The sequence below is a fragment of the Trypanosoma equiperdum genome (genome assembly GCF_001457755.1).
Source record: "Trypanosoma equiperdum strain OVI genome assembly, contig: ctg_356, whole genome shotgun sequence".
Classification (NCBI taxonomy): domain Eukaryota; phylum Euglenozoa; class Kinetoplastea; order Trypanosomatida; family Trypanosomatidae; genus Trypanosoma; species Trypanosoma equiperdum.
The window spans coordinates 33,924-45,778 of record NW_027124261.1 but is presented as its reverse complement, the minus strand read 5'-3'; the positions used below and the strand labels follow the sequence as shown (position 1 = coordinate 45,778).

At 50.7% G+C, this 11,855-nt stretch overlaps 7 protein-coding genes across 7 annotated transcripts; all 7 read right to left on the bottom strand.

Moving 5' to 3' along the window:
* Positions 1-71: 71 nt before the first annotated feature.
* Positions 72-1,667, bottom strand: TEOVI_000142700 (Endonuclease/Exonuclease/phosphatase family, putative; the record flags this gene model as incomplete). The annotated part of the gene is made up of 1 exon (XM_067224657.1): positions 72-1,667. One exon carries the CDS (start codon positions 1,665-1,667, stop codon positions 72-74), a length of 1,596 nt encoding a protein of 531 aa, XP_067080758.1.
* Positions 1,668-2,202: 535 nt separating this feature from the next.
* Positions 2,203-4,278, bottom strand: TEOVI_000142600 (Kinesin-13 1; the record flags this gene model as incomplete). The annotated part of the gene is made up of 1 exon (XM_067224656.1): positions 2,203-4,278. One exon carries the CDS (start codon positions 4,276-4,278, stop codon positions 2,203-2,205), a length of 2,076 nt encoding a protein of 691 aa, XP_067080757.1.
* Positions 4,279-5,091: 813 nt separating this feature from the next.
* TEOVI_000142500 (uncharacterized protein) lies at positions 5,092-5,688 on the bottom strand (the record flags this gene model as incomplete). Its single annotated transcript, XM_067224655.1, has 1 exon — positions 5,092-5,688. One exon carries the CDS (start codon positions 5,686-5,688, stop codon positions 5,092-5,094), a length of 597 nt encoding a protein of 198 aa, XP_067080756.1.
* Positions 5,689-6,214: 526 nt separating this feature from the next.
* On the bottom strand, positions 6,215-7,876 carry TEOVI_000142400 (BSD domain containing protein, putative; the record flags this gene model as incomplete). Its single annotated transcript, XM_067224654.1, has 1 exon — positions 6,215-7,876. One exon carries the CDS (start codon positions 7,874-7,876, stop codon positions 6,215-6,217), a length of 1,662 nt encoding a protein of 553 aa, XP_067080755.1.
* Positions 7,877-8,463: 587 nt separating this feature from the next.
* On the bottom strand, positions 8,464-9,159 carry TEOVI_000142300 (uncharacterized protein; the record flags this gene model as incomplete). Its single annotated transcript, XM_067224653.1, has 1 exon — positions 8,464-9,159. One exon carries the CDS (start codon positions 9,157-9,159, stop codon positions 8,464-8,466), a length of 696 nt encoding a protein of 231 aa, XP_067080754.1.
* Positions 9,160-9,603: 444 nt separating this feature from the next.
* On the bottom strand, positions 9,604-10,530 carry TEOVI_000142200 (Glycosyl transferase family 11, putative; the record flags this gene model as incomplete). Its single annotated transcript, XM_067224652.1, has 1 exon — positions 9,604-10,530. One exon carries the CDS (start codon positions 10,528-10,530, stop codon positions 9,604-9,606), a length of 927 nt encoding a protein of 308 aa, XP_067080753.1.
* Positions 10,531-11,003: 473 nt separating this feature from the next.
* Positions 11,004-11,645, bottom strand: TEOVI_000142100 (glutaredoxin-like protein, putative; the record flags this gene model as incomplete). The annotated part of the gene is made up of 1 exon (XM_067224651.1): positions 11,004-11,645. The coding sequence occupies one exon, from the start codon at positions 11,643-11,645 to the stop codon at positions 11,004-11,006; it is 642 nt and encodes a 213-aa protein (XP_067080752.1).
* Between the last annotated feature and the right edge of the window lie 210 nt (positions 11,646-11,855).

Genomic DNA, 11,855 nt, shown 5'->3' with positions numbered 1-11,855 from the left:
ATCACTTCCATCTGCAGCTGCCCCCTCCATTCCACTAACTTCAACAACGACTCATTGCCTTCTTCGCTTCGTCAATCCTTTATAGATATTTCCCCCACGTCGGGGCAAACATCTGTGAAGGAGACATCAACGACTAGATGAAGGTGATGCGAAGGATGGCCACTGCACGGAAGCAGCTGCTGACTATCGATGTGCTCATCCTCCGGGACGTCTAAAACCTGGTGAAGTGCGAGTGTTTTTGGGTCGTACAGCACAAAGTCTTGAGTGCGCCTAATAATACCATCTGCTTTCAGGGCCTGCTTTTGTTCAACCAACACATCTCCACATGTGCCACCCCGCTCGAGTGTGCGCGCCGCAGTGTTAGGTTCGTTAGCACCAACCACTTTATCGAGTGATGAGATTGTTGCACTGCGTGTCCCGGGTGGAGCGGAATCGCCGCCGCTGACATCTTGGCGTCGACCATTGAGACCACCACTTCGTAACCACGTAAACTTCGCTACTTCCTGCTCAGCTCGCTTTGCTGCATTAGTGGCGAAGTATCCAGCACGGTTGCAGGAATAATACTTTTGATACCGAGCATTACTTTGGGCATCTTCATGAAACCAGGTGGTCCACCGCGGGCCGCCCACCACGTCGTATGTGGAAAACAAACGCTCCCTCATAAACTGCACGCACGGCTCTTCGTCCTCAACGTTGTTAAAGTCCCCACATATAACATTACTCATATGTGAGCGATCTGTGTCGTTTCGGTTCAGAGCATCGAGTATCTGCATTGTCTGCCTTGCTTCGTGCAGGCGTATCTCCGATGCCTCAGCGGAATCTCCAGCGGTAAACTGTGCGCATGCTACATTCAGTGTCATGTTGGTGACCCTATCCCGCATGGCAACAATGTGAGCAAAGTGTAAATGCTGCACAAGATCTTTACCCGGCATCAAAATGGGTACGAAGCGTCCCTTGTGGAAAAGGATCACATTTCCAATGTCCTCCCTCTCTTCGATTTTTCCTTTGTGGCGCAGCAGCGTTGGGTCATCGCCTCTACGCAGGGCCCGCACCTTATATCCGCGACTTGATTGATACAACGTGCCGTAACCACGATACCGAATGTATTTAGAAAAGGTTTCGTTAAAAAAAGATCTGTTGACCTCCTGTAAGCAAACAATATCGGGATCATAATAGCAAATCTCATTCACAATGTAGGCCCGCCTAATGTCCTCTTGCAAAAAAGGCGGGACCTCCTCATCCACACTATGGTCGTACGGGTAGAACCCACAAGGGTCCGTTCCGCGTCGCGTGAAACCGGGGACCCACGGCAGGACACCGTGTACAGGCGTCGTCCTCTCCACTGTAGTGCCTCCGTTACTCCAAGCGTCTGCCATGATGTTGAACTGCATGATGCGGAACCAATCTCTCCTCGAAACGGAGGTGGAAAGTCGAGAAAGAGGCGCCTTCACCCACGGACGCGGAATCGACGGTTTGTATGTGGAAGCCGGATCCTCCACGCCTGCGTCTGTCAACTCTGCGAAACGCTGACGTACCACCGCTACGTCCCGCAAAACATGCTCCGCTACGCTAGGTTTAATTAGGCTACGCATGCGACCCTGTAAACCCTTAACTGGGCCTCCCGTTACCATGGGGCCATCTAATCGTGGGGTGCTGATGCGAAGCATTTGCCGATGATACCACCACGACAATTATTGTTACCTTACCACTAAGGCGTCTTTATTATTTCCCTCCCCTCACCCCGTTGGAAAAACCACGGTCAACAAATCACTCACGCGCAAAAAAGGGGGGAGATGACAAAAAAGGGAGAGGTCAAGAGGAAGCCGCGGCACGCCGTTCAAACGGAAAATAGCGAAGTGATCAGTTAGAAAGAATAGAGGGGAATGCGCGAGGGTATACTCAACTATACCTGAGCCGATGCTTATTTTTGTTTCCCTCTGTGAGCGAAACGGAAGAGGCAGGAAGTGATGTACAAAAAAAAACAACACTGCACCAAGCAAAGAAGTTGAGTGAATCTAACAAAGCAACGTAACGCTCACACATCCTCCAGGCAAATGTCGACCCTCACAAGTTTAGTTAAGTTCCTGCAGAAACGGTCATGGGATACATGCTGTGACTCTAGTAGTAAATAAATATATCTGTATTTTCTTATTTTCTGTTCCTCTCTTGTTTGCCTTTCTTCCCTCCCCCACTGCTTCTGTGCTAAATCCCGTTTTGCTCGAGACGCTGACAAAGTTTCTCTTCTTCGTCAAGTAATCCTCTCAGGCGCATCATTTGACCCTGGAAGTGATGAATTGCCTTCAGCTTCACACTAAGTATATCTAGAACATTATTCACGTAGCTGTCGATGTTAGAATCAGGCATCTCCACCGACATTATGTGAGAGAACTCCTCCTTTATCAGTGCCATATCTTTATCAAGGTAAAGACGATGCGTGTTGACGCACTCACGTTCAAGCTGAACAATCTCATCCACTACCTTATCATACCGGCTGCCAAGGTCGAGGTCAATGCTCTTTCGCCCAGCTTCTTCTTTCCCCTGCTGCTGCTGTTGTTGCTGGCTCTGCCTACCTTCATCATCCTCGCGTGATCGCTTGAATGTACTCTCGCTGATGAACTGCTCGGTGCTTCGCCCGCACAACATTCCACTCGGTCGCATGGTACCTGAACGCCGCTTGGGTAAGCTGGGGGAACTTGTATTGGCAGAATTGCCTTTGTTGCTTGTATTTTGATGAGTAGAGACACATCCCAAGTTCAAGGAACCTTGCGGGGAAATGGAGAGTCGTCCATGCGAAGATAAACGGGCAGCTGGTGATGTCTGTTTCTTTTCCATAATGAACTCAGATTGCTCATTTTCCTCTAGAGGCTTTCTTTCACTACGGCTTTTCTTTAACTCCTTCACACGATCAGCGTACCGCAACGTATTGAGAGTGTGTTCACAGCTGTTGCTCGTCGGTGAGACAGCACCAATCATCACGGTGCGGCAGTTCCCGACGAATGAATCGCGCAATACCTCCGTCAACTTTGAGCCTCGAAACGGCACGTGTTTGTGGTTCAAGTCAAGGGACCGAATACATTCTTTGAGCGCTAGAAGGCTCTTGTTGATCTGCGCTCCCTCAATCCGTGTTTGTCTGTCGCAGTCCATCGTGTCCGCCCCACGCTCACTCCCAGCGAGATCAATAAAAGTAAACTTACCGAAGAGCTCCTTGTCCCCCCGGTTGCGCAACTTCACCTCAAGAATTGCGTGCGAGCGGGAGCTGGTATCGTTGGCACCTGTGGTCCCACTACTTCGGATACGAGTCCCCTCTTCAATGAGGCGCATGATGCTCTTCACGTTGCTCTGCGGGTGTTCCGTGAGTCCGCAGATGTTGACGTTTTGCTTCCCGTCTTCCAGGCACCGCAGTGGCTGCCGGCCGTTAAGCAAGTCATACAACTTCCCGCTGTATATTTCGTAGAAAGACACGAACATCTGCTTCGTGGGATCAAGACGGGCCAACATTTCCTTTGCTGCAAGAGCATAGATGCCAGGCTCGCCACCGGTACCGAGCATGGTGTGCGTCTTTCCACTACCTGTTTGCCCATAGGCAAAGCACGTTGCGTACCCACCCTCGAAGACCGTGTCAATAAGCGCTGCCGCCGTGCGTTTGTATACGTCAGTATTGCTCGCCGTTTCGGCGAACACCTCATCAAAGAAGAACCGATGTGCATGGGTATACCGCGTGAGGTCAACTTTTTGCCGCGTCTCCGCGAGCACGAGCTCATCACAGTCGTTTGTCGTCATGACGTCCGTGAATCCGCGCTGCTGCTCGCACTGGCTGATGGGCCGCTTGCGCACAGCAACCACGATGCGGCTTTTACGCCGTTTAACCTCCCGGCTGTCATCTGTTCGCATCAGAAGCGTGGTGCCACGCGTTGTGTACTGACGCTCCTTCACTTTCTCGTCTAGAATATCATCTGAGTCGCCAACCGCGCCTGTCGCTGTTGCTGCTTCCATCGGAGGCGGAAGCGAGGTGCTGGGTAATATGGGCGGCACAAGAAGCGACTCTTCCTCCGATTGTAACGAGTCCGAACCGACAGCCGGCTCCCCGCGCAGCTTCTTTATGGCGTGATACAAATTCACCGTATCCTCATCGCTACTAACACCATACGCACCGTACTGCTCGTGTTGCAGGGCTACGAACTCTTCACAAGTAATACCGGAATCCATGAACTTCCCGGCGAGGTGCCCAAGCGAGTGCTGCTCGAGCAAACTCACCAGCTGTAATTCCCACTTCGCCATCTTTTCCAACTACCTATAGATACAAAACAAGTGAAGTAGCTGCGTATAAATATACATATATGTGCGTATGTCCTTGTTATTTTGAGACTGCAACATATATTTTTAAACACCAAACTGCTGCAACAACATCCCATGTAACCAACGGAGGGCCGAGCATCTTCTCCCCTCCTTACCTGTCAGATATCGAAGCAGCCCGCTTTCGACGCTGAACCATTTGTTCACACCCGACAAACGAAGTGTTTCATAAATGCTAACGCTCAATAGAACCCGCCCACAGAATAAAAGAACTAAAGCATTACAGTAAAAATCCACCACAGGGTCCGTTACGTGTCAGACACATGGGTAGAAGGGAAGCGGCGCGAGGCAAAATCTCAGATTGTTATTTAAAAAGAAACGCTTGAATCCCCTACGGTGTCCCGCAGCCTTAGTTTTCTTTGGTGTGATAGTCATTCCTCACATAGTTCATTAGCTTCGTCAGGTTCAAGGACATTTTACCATGCAAGTCCTGCTGTAGTACCAAAGCATCGGCGGAATCGCCAACTCCCACACTTCCAGTCAAATGGTAAACTCTCGTATGATGATAGCACGCAGTTAATACGATTATTGAGTCACACGTTTGCCCCGGGGTAGGCATCGACGCCACACCCCACCTCCACTCATCTCATCATTATTCTTGCAAAGTCTTCTTCTGGTCACTCCACTCCACACAGCTGTAAACTGTGAAAGTGTATTAGGATACACCCAGACGCGTACTCTTTCGACAGATAACAATTTCCAGCCATTCACAAACTCCAAACATGCGCAGCAGGGTGGTTACTCTTCAGCCCCCTCTTTCCTGGCGCCACCGTCGCTACTTCCACCATATGCCTCCGACGCCGCCTGCTTTTTCTGCAGCATAGCAGCCTTCTTCGCTGCGATCGCCTCGCGCAACTTCCTGAGTGTCTCTTCCCGTTGCTCTGAGACGTTTGCACGCTCCTTCAGAATCTCCTCTCGCCGTCGCTCCAGCTCCCGCTTCTTGCGCAGTTCCATGATTCGGCCCTGCAATTCCGATTCCACACCTCCAGTAACCTCGCGTTGTCGGAGCGGTGTAATAATTGTACGAGCGTGCTCCCACACCACATCCATCTTGAGACAACCTTCTCTATACTTCAGTTCATCGACCTGATCAGAGTCTAGTGCGGCGACCTGCTCAATGGTCCATATATTTCGCTCGATTAGCTTCTTGCACGTATGAGTTCCACAGCAGTCAAGCCATGCGATGAAGGTGCCAGGCGTTACATCGGGCGCACATTCAAGGTGTACAAGCCACCAGCGCCGGTCCTCATTAGTCACGCGCCCACCTGTAGCGATGCCGCGCGTAAGCAATGGAGAGTTCCGCTGCCCACGGCAAAACACGCCCAGGCGTCGCATTCTTCTACCACCACACACGTCCGAAATTGGGTTATATTGAAACAAAGAAAGTGTTGGAAAGGGGGCAATGAGCAGCGTGAGCGCATGGTGTTAAGTGCGATACAGACGATCAAGGGACACTCGCCACAAACTGTCAGTCCTGTTTCTTTTTGACGGAGCAGGTTTCTCTGCATCTTCCTTCGCTGCAACTCTCCCAGCACCATCATCACAACCAATACCTGTGGGACGATCTACGTGTTAACAGTTGCGGTGATGATCAAGTTGAGAGTCGCAGGATTGGGTGGGGGATAGGAGAACTAGGGGGGAATACTCTTGGACGTACCCAACATATTCGAAACGAATGATACGTAGCACTCGTTGGGAAATATTGTTGAGTGGTTTGCAGAAATTGGCACGCTAAAGACCCATGGAATGCAAGCATTGTGGAAGCAAAAAAGAATAGACGGGTACACGTAAAGATGACCCCGTCTTCCCACCGTTAGATCCATCGATCAGCGTCCACAAGCCGGTATGCGTCACGCATGCTTCACTCATCGACCTCGTCTTCCTCCTCCCAGGGCATTTTCGGAAACTCCAGTCCCGAGGTTACGCGGACGCCACTTTGGTTACCAATGGTTGCACCCGTTTGCTTCACACCCAAAGTATGACCGATTCTTTCTGCCTCCTTAACCACCGACTCAACTATGGAGGAAGAAACTATGTCTTCGGGCTTGTCGGCCTCACCTTCCTTGTGCGGTTGCTTGAGGGGGCTGCTTGCCCGCGCTACCAGATGTTCTTCGTGAGGCTGAATACTTTTTACCGACACCTGGCAGTCATAATTTTCCCTGCTCAAGTCACGGGTGGGCAACATAACACCATTTTCCCCCAGTAGGCCTCGGTTGACATTTCGCTCCCTGTAGGCTGTGAGCCTGTCCCGTAATCGCTTCAACAAAACACCTATAACTTTGAGCGTCGACTCCGACAGGTCAGTTCGCTTAAAGTAGCCTTCCAATTGTCTTGCATGCCCCTCGCATGCTTCAGCCGCCGCCTCAAGCAACATGTCACCGTCTGGTGCATCATCAGTGAGATATTCAACGAGCATGTCAGCTGCCTCTTGTGCGTCACTTACGTGGAATAGAACGGTTTCCTCGTCAACCAAACGGATGGAAGATATATCGCGCGGTTGAACTGCTGGAGGTGCGTTTAGCACTGTGAGAAGGAGTCGAACCTGCTCGTCATTGGTGCAGTAGCCGAGAACAGCTACCTTCCAAAAATAATTTGCCCAAAAAACTTCATCTTTCAACTTTCCCGGAACGAGGTTGTAGCGCTGTTGTCGAATTTCCGGAACAGCCAGAAGCCCTTCATGCACATCACGGTTGTAATCAAAGATGGCACGGGCATCTGCGATGGAGCGTTGGTTGAGACCGCACTGAACCAGCAGCGCTTGTTCGTCCTTGGAAAACCCTCTGTTTGGCCCGTATCGAAACGTTCCTTCATCCTCAACTATAAGCTTTGTAACAAGGTGCCGCCACTCATCCTCCTTTTCTTCCCATCCCTTTGGCACATCTTCCCAGGGTAACTTGCGATGCTCCTGCGCTGCCTCACACACACCATATTCCTCCCGCGTCTCACCAAGGGCATGGGCCGCCCGCTCAACCAGTTTGCTCACGGAACTCGATATCCTTGACCACACCGAGGTCACTGTTTGATTCACCCTTTCGAAAGTTACGTTAACACCCGTTTGAATCGTCACTTCAATGAGCAATGTAGGACCTTCTCCTTCCGCGAATTCAGGGTCTTGTAGGGCGGAGGCGGGGATGAGCTCCGGAAAGAACACTTGCAGGTTATCGGGGGCAATTTCAACGGTTTCCGTCGCCTCTATGTTATGGGTACCATCATCATGCACACGATTCACAAGACTGGCGGTCACTACACAGCCACCAGGGAACGCGACGTCGGTGCCGGTGGGCGGTGGGATTAGCTCGAGCATCACCCCAATGGGGTCGTCCCTTGCATGTTCCCTTAAAACCACGCCACGAATAAGTATGAGGCGGAACTGGTGCTCCTTCGTTATGTAGTTCGGCATCCAGAAGGGGAGAGATGTCATTTTATTCTTGCGGTTGAGGTGCCCAACGGTATCGACGACCCAGCGATACGTGCTGACATCGGATGAGGGGTTCGCAACAAGTTCTACCTGCGACGCGGCCATCTCAAACGGACTACCGTACGAGTGTGTATTTCTACCCTAATAGCGTATACCGCCGTACGTGCCTGCTCGGGGGGTATATCAGTGGCCACTGATGTAGAAAACAGCTTCCCGTTACTAATTAATCTAGTATTAACACTCTCCTACAAGTTAAGGAAATTCCCGGCTCTGCGAGCGTTAATGTGCACCCGGAGGGAGAACAAGCCAGGGTATTCGTGGAAGGAGAATCAACGGTAAGCAAAGTAACACGGTGCAAAACTGACAATATGTTTCTCCCCTCCAAGCAAAACATCCCTATTTTGTACGGTATGAGTCATCGCTAACGCATTTCCCTACCCACAAACTAACACGTTGCACCAAATGCGAAATCGTTTGTGATTGGCTGACGATTGCGTCGCCACTGCCCTGCCCGGTCCGCATAACCCCATGTTCCCCTTTACGCGCGCATTGGCTTTGTTATGACATAAGTTGGAATGACAAGAAAAGCACATCCACAACGCAACAACTCACAAATATTTCACCTTCCCACTTTCTGCGCTTAAATTTGGCCACAAATGCACAAAAAAGGAAGGAAGGCATCCTCAAGCATATCATCCTCCCAAAGACCGGTCCGCGATCTCAGCAGCCTCTACAACGACATCCAACACCTTCACACACGACTCGGACATCAACTTGGACGAGAGGTGCGCCCGAAAGGGCTCTAAAAATGCGGTATCGCGCTTGGATTTGTTAATGATCAAGCCAACGGAGAGTTCGGCCCCCCTGGCCCTTGCAGCACCTGCGGCAGCTAGGGCTATGCGCTCATTTGGCGCCGTTGGCCCTACTGCAGCGAGGTAGCGTTCCAACTCATTGATAGGAATGCAGTAGCGAATTGTCATGACCATGCGCACGGACCCATCGGTCACGTGAATGTCCTCCACCGTGCAGTCTACCACCTCTCCATCACCTGACTCATCAAGAACGCTACACGGGAGTGTGAAGGTGCTAAAGAAGGATGTAGGTGGCACAATAACTAACTTCTTGCTCCTGTAGAGCAGCAAACTCACTATATACATCAATGGACGGAAGTGTGACACTTGCGGAAGCTCATTATTTGCTTCCTCCATGGACGATGCGAGAATAGAGTTCCTCCGAGTCTCATACACCACGGTAACACAATGAGGAGGAACACGAACAAAGCAGCGCTTGTAGAGCTTTACCAAACACGCGACTCCCATCGCGGTGACCGCAAAGGAAAGGAGCAGGCCGTTATTTTTCTCTCGCATCGAAACTACAGCAGGTGTCATTGGAATTATATCTAAGGAAGGCGCCGAGCGAAGGCAACTGAAGGGAAGAAGAGTAATACAGGCAAATAACAGTACACACACACACACACACACACAGGTAAAACAAATTGCGGCATACACACTAAGTATAAGGCCATTTGCGTCCGTCCAATCTTTTCCCCACAAAATAATTGCAAAACGGGGCAAAGTTAATGTAGGAGCGAATCGTTACGGCCACACAACCCCCCCCCCCCACACACACACATTATCTTACTACTGAACCACATAAACGTTTCCCCGCACAAAGTATCTCACGATGAATCGTGGATGTAGGCAGACCGAACTTGATGCAAATTCAGCCACTTTCTACCGGCGAGCAGACCCTTGGCAAACGCAGCATCTCACGTGATATCCTCCGTTGCTCATCCGCGTGGTATTGTTAGTGTCTGCCGTACAAACGCAGCGCTACAGGAGGATCCAGTCGTTACAGTACATATGGTTTGACTGGGGGTAAGGGTGCTGAACAAACCAACGGGACGGTGCCACCACGCGCCGCACCGGTCTGCTATTCAAATACGCTGCCCACCAGGACCACGATGAATTTGCCATGATAACATCGTCACAACTCGATAGCATCAACAACTCTAGTACCTCACGGGGCATCTGAGCATCACAAGGAAACTTCACATGCTCTTTGGTGGGAGAAACAAGAGAAACCTCCAACCCCTCGTATTTGCTTCGGAAATATCCAACAACCGAAGCGCCGTACCGTCTTTCTTCCTCCTCGCAGAACACAAGGAGATGTGTACTACGATGACCCGGAGACCGCTGGTGCAGAGCGCAACCCAGAAGCTGCCGCACAGCAGCATCATAATAGTCCACTTCCAGAATTTCAAACACATCACGCAAACGTAGATAATCTCCACGCCGAATGTGCAGTCCAACATAGTGCGCTAGGCTAGGATCCTTGTACCCGTTGTTGTAGTTTTCCCACATGTGCCTCATCGACGTCCGTCGCATCTCTGGAGATATCACTTCGCTCACGACAGGATGATCGGCAAAGAACGTTTCTGACTGAAAAAAACCCACCATGTTATACACACATTGCCTAGATGCATCAAGCGTCACGGCTGCAGCCGGCCGCTGCTCTGGCACAATTACTTCAGGGACGCCTGTTGGAAGATCATGTCCTACGCCGTACGACTCAAGGTTAGCAAACACTGATTGCCAGTACACAGGTCGTGGTTGCTCGTTGCTACTGCTAAAGCTCATCCGCGGCAGTACAGCTGTCAGACCGTTTCGACGGGCCGTGGCTAATAGATTGGCAACAAGAAAAAGCTGGTTTCCAAGTCCACCAACTAAATTAGTTGTTAGGAATGCCTTGTTGCTCATGACTGCCTCCCGCGCTCCTCTTTTCTGCTGCAACCCTCCGAGGGTACAAGTGCTCAGACCGGATGGGGAGGTCGAGAGAGAGAGAGAGAGAGACACACACACAAAGGAAAACCACCGTGATGCCACGTGACGCATTCAAGTGGGAACAGACTCAACACATTGCTACACACGTGAGAAATATGCGGTTACTTCAACCCACCAGTACGGCTGAGTTGATGGAGAGGAGCGCGAACAAGGCCTGCGCAAACGGCAGTTCCTTCAACGATGAGAAGATGTACGGATCCCGATGAAAAAGTATTGATAATACCATGCAGAAAGGGTAGCTTTCTGTTACACACCCCGCGTGTATTCGCTCCCATTTTTCCTCATTTCCCTCTCCTACTGTTACACGTACGCTCGTCTCCGTATTTTTCCCCTTCAGTTCTTCCGATCCAATTCAATACACTGCTTTGCTTCCCTGCCCCAGCTGCGGCTTACAGGTCCCGACAAGTGATTCCCTTATCCCGCAGCATCTTTTTAAGGTCACCGCTCTCCAGCATCTTCGTGACAATATCCAAGCCCCCCACAAATTCAGCTTTTATAAACAATTGCGGTATGGTCGGCCACTCGCTCACCTCCTTCACATAACTGCGTACAACCGGATGGGCGAGTACATCGAAAGACGTGTACTCTAGTCCGAGTGCCTCCAACACATCAATCATACGCTTCGAATAGGCACACATGGGGGCCTCGGGTAGGCCCTTTATAAATGTAACAACATCCTCCGATTTTATTGTGTCGTCGATGTCTTTCTTAACCATTGCTATTTCGTCCTCCGCAAGGTCTGCACTGACAAGACGCGGCTGGAAGTCGGGGTGAGTTTCTTCGATGTCGCGCACGTCACCACCAATGCCGGAGGTGCTTTGCTTTCGTCGGGAAGCCGTTAAGAAGAAGGAGCAGAGTGACAGACATGGCGCTGTCGTGGGAAGCCACCTCCCTGCGCGCGTCACTCCCGTTAAAAGACACGTCGAACCGCTCAGTCGCCGCATTAGGCGTGTGTAACCTTGAGATGAGGCAGAGCGATGGGCAGAAAAAGGGCAGAAACAGTAAGCGAAGGACATGTGACAGTGACGCATCTATACATGTGACGATGGGAAGATAACTTTTTGAACAATCAAGTTAGTCAAGCAAGGATTTACCTAATTTTAAGTAAAACTCATCGCATATAATCGTACTTTCTCTTATTCCACACCGTTGGGGTGCCGGTCCGCGGATCTTGGTGCAGACACAGCTTCACCAACAAACAAAATAATCTATGTTGCTGCCCTTTGGCCATTTTCCATACC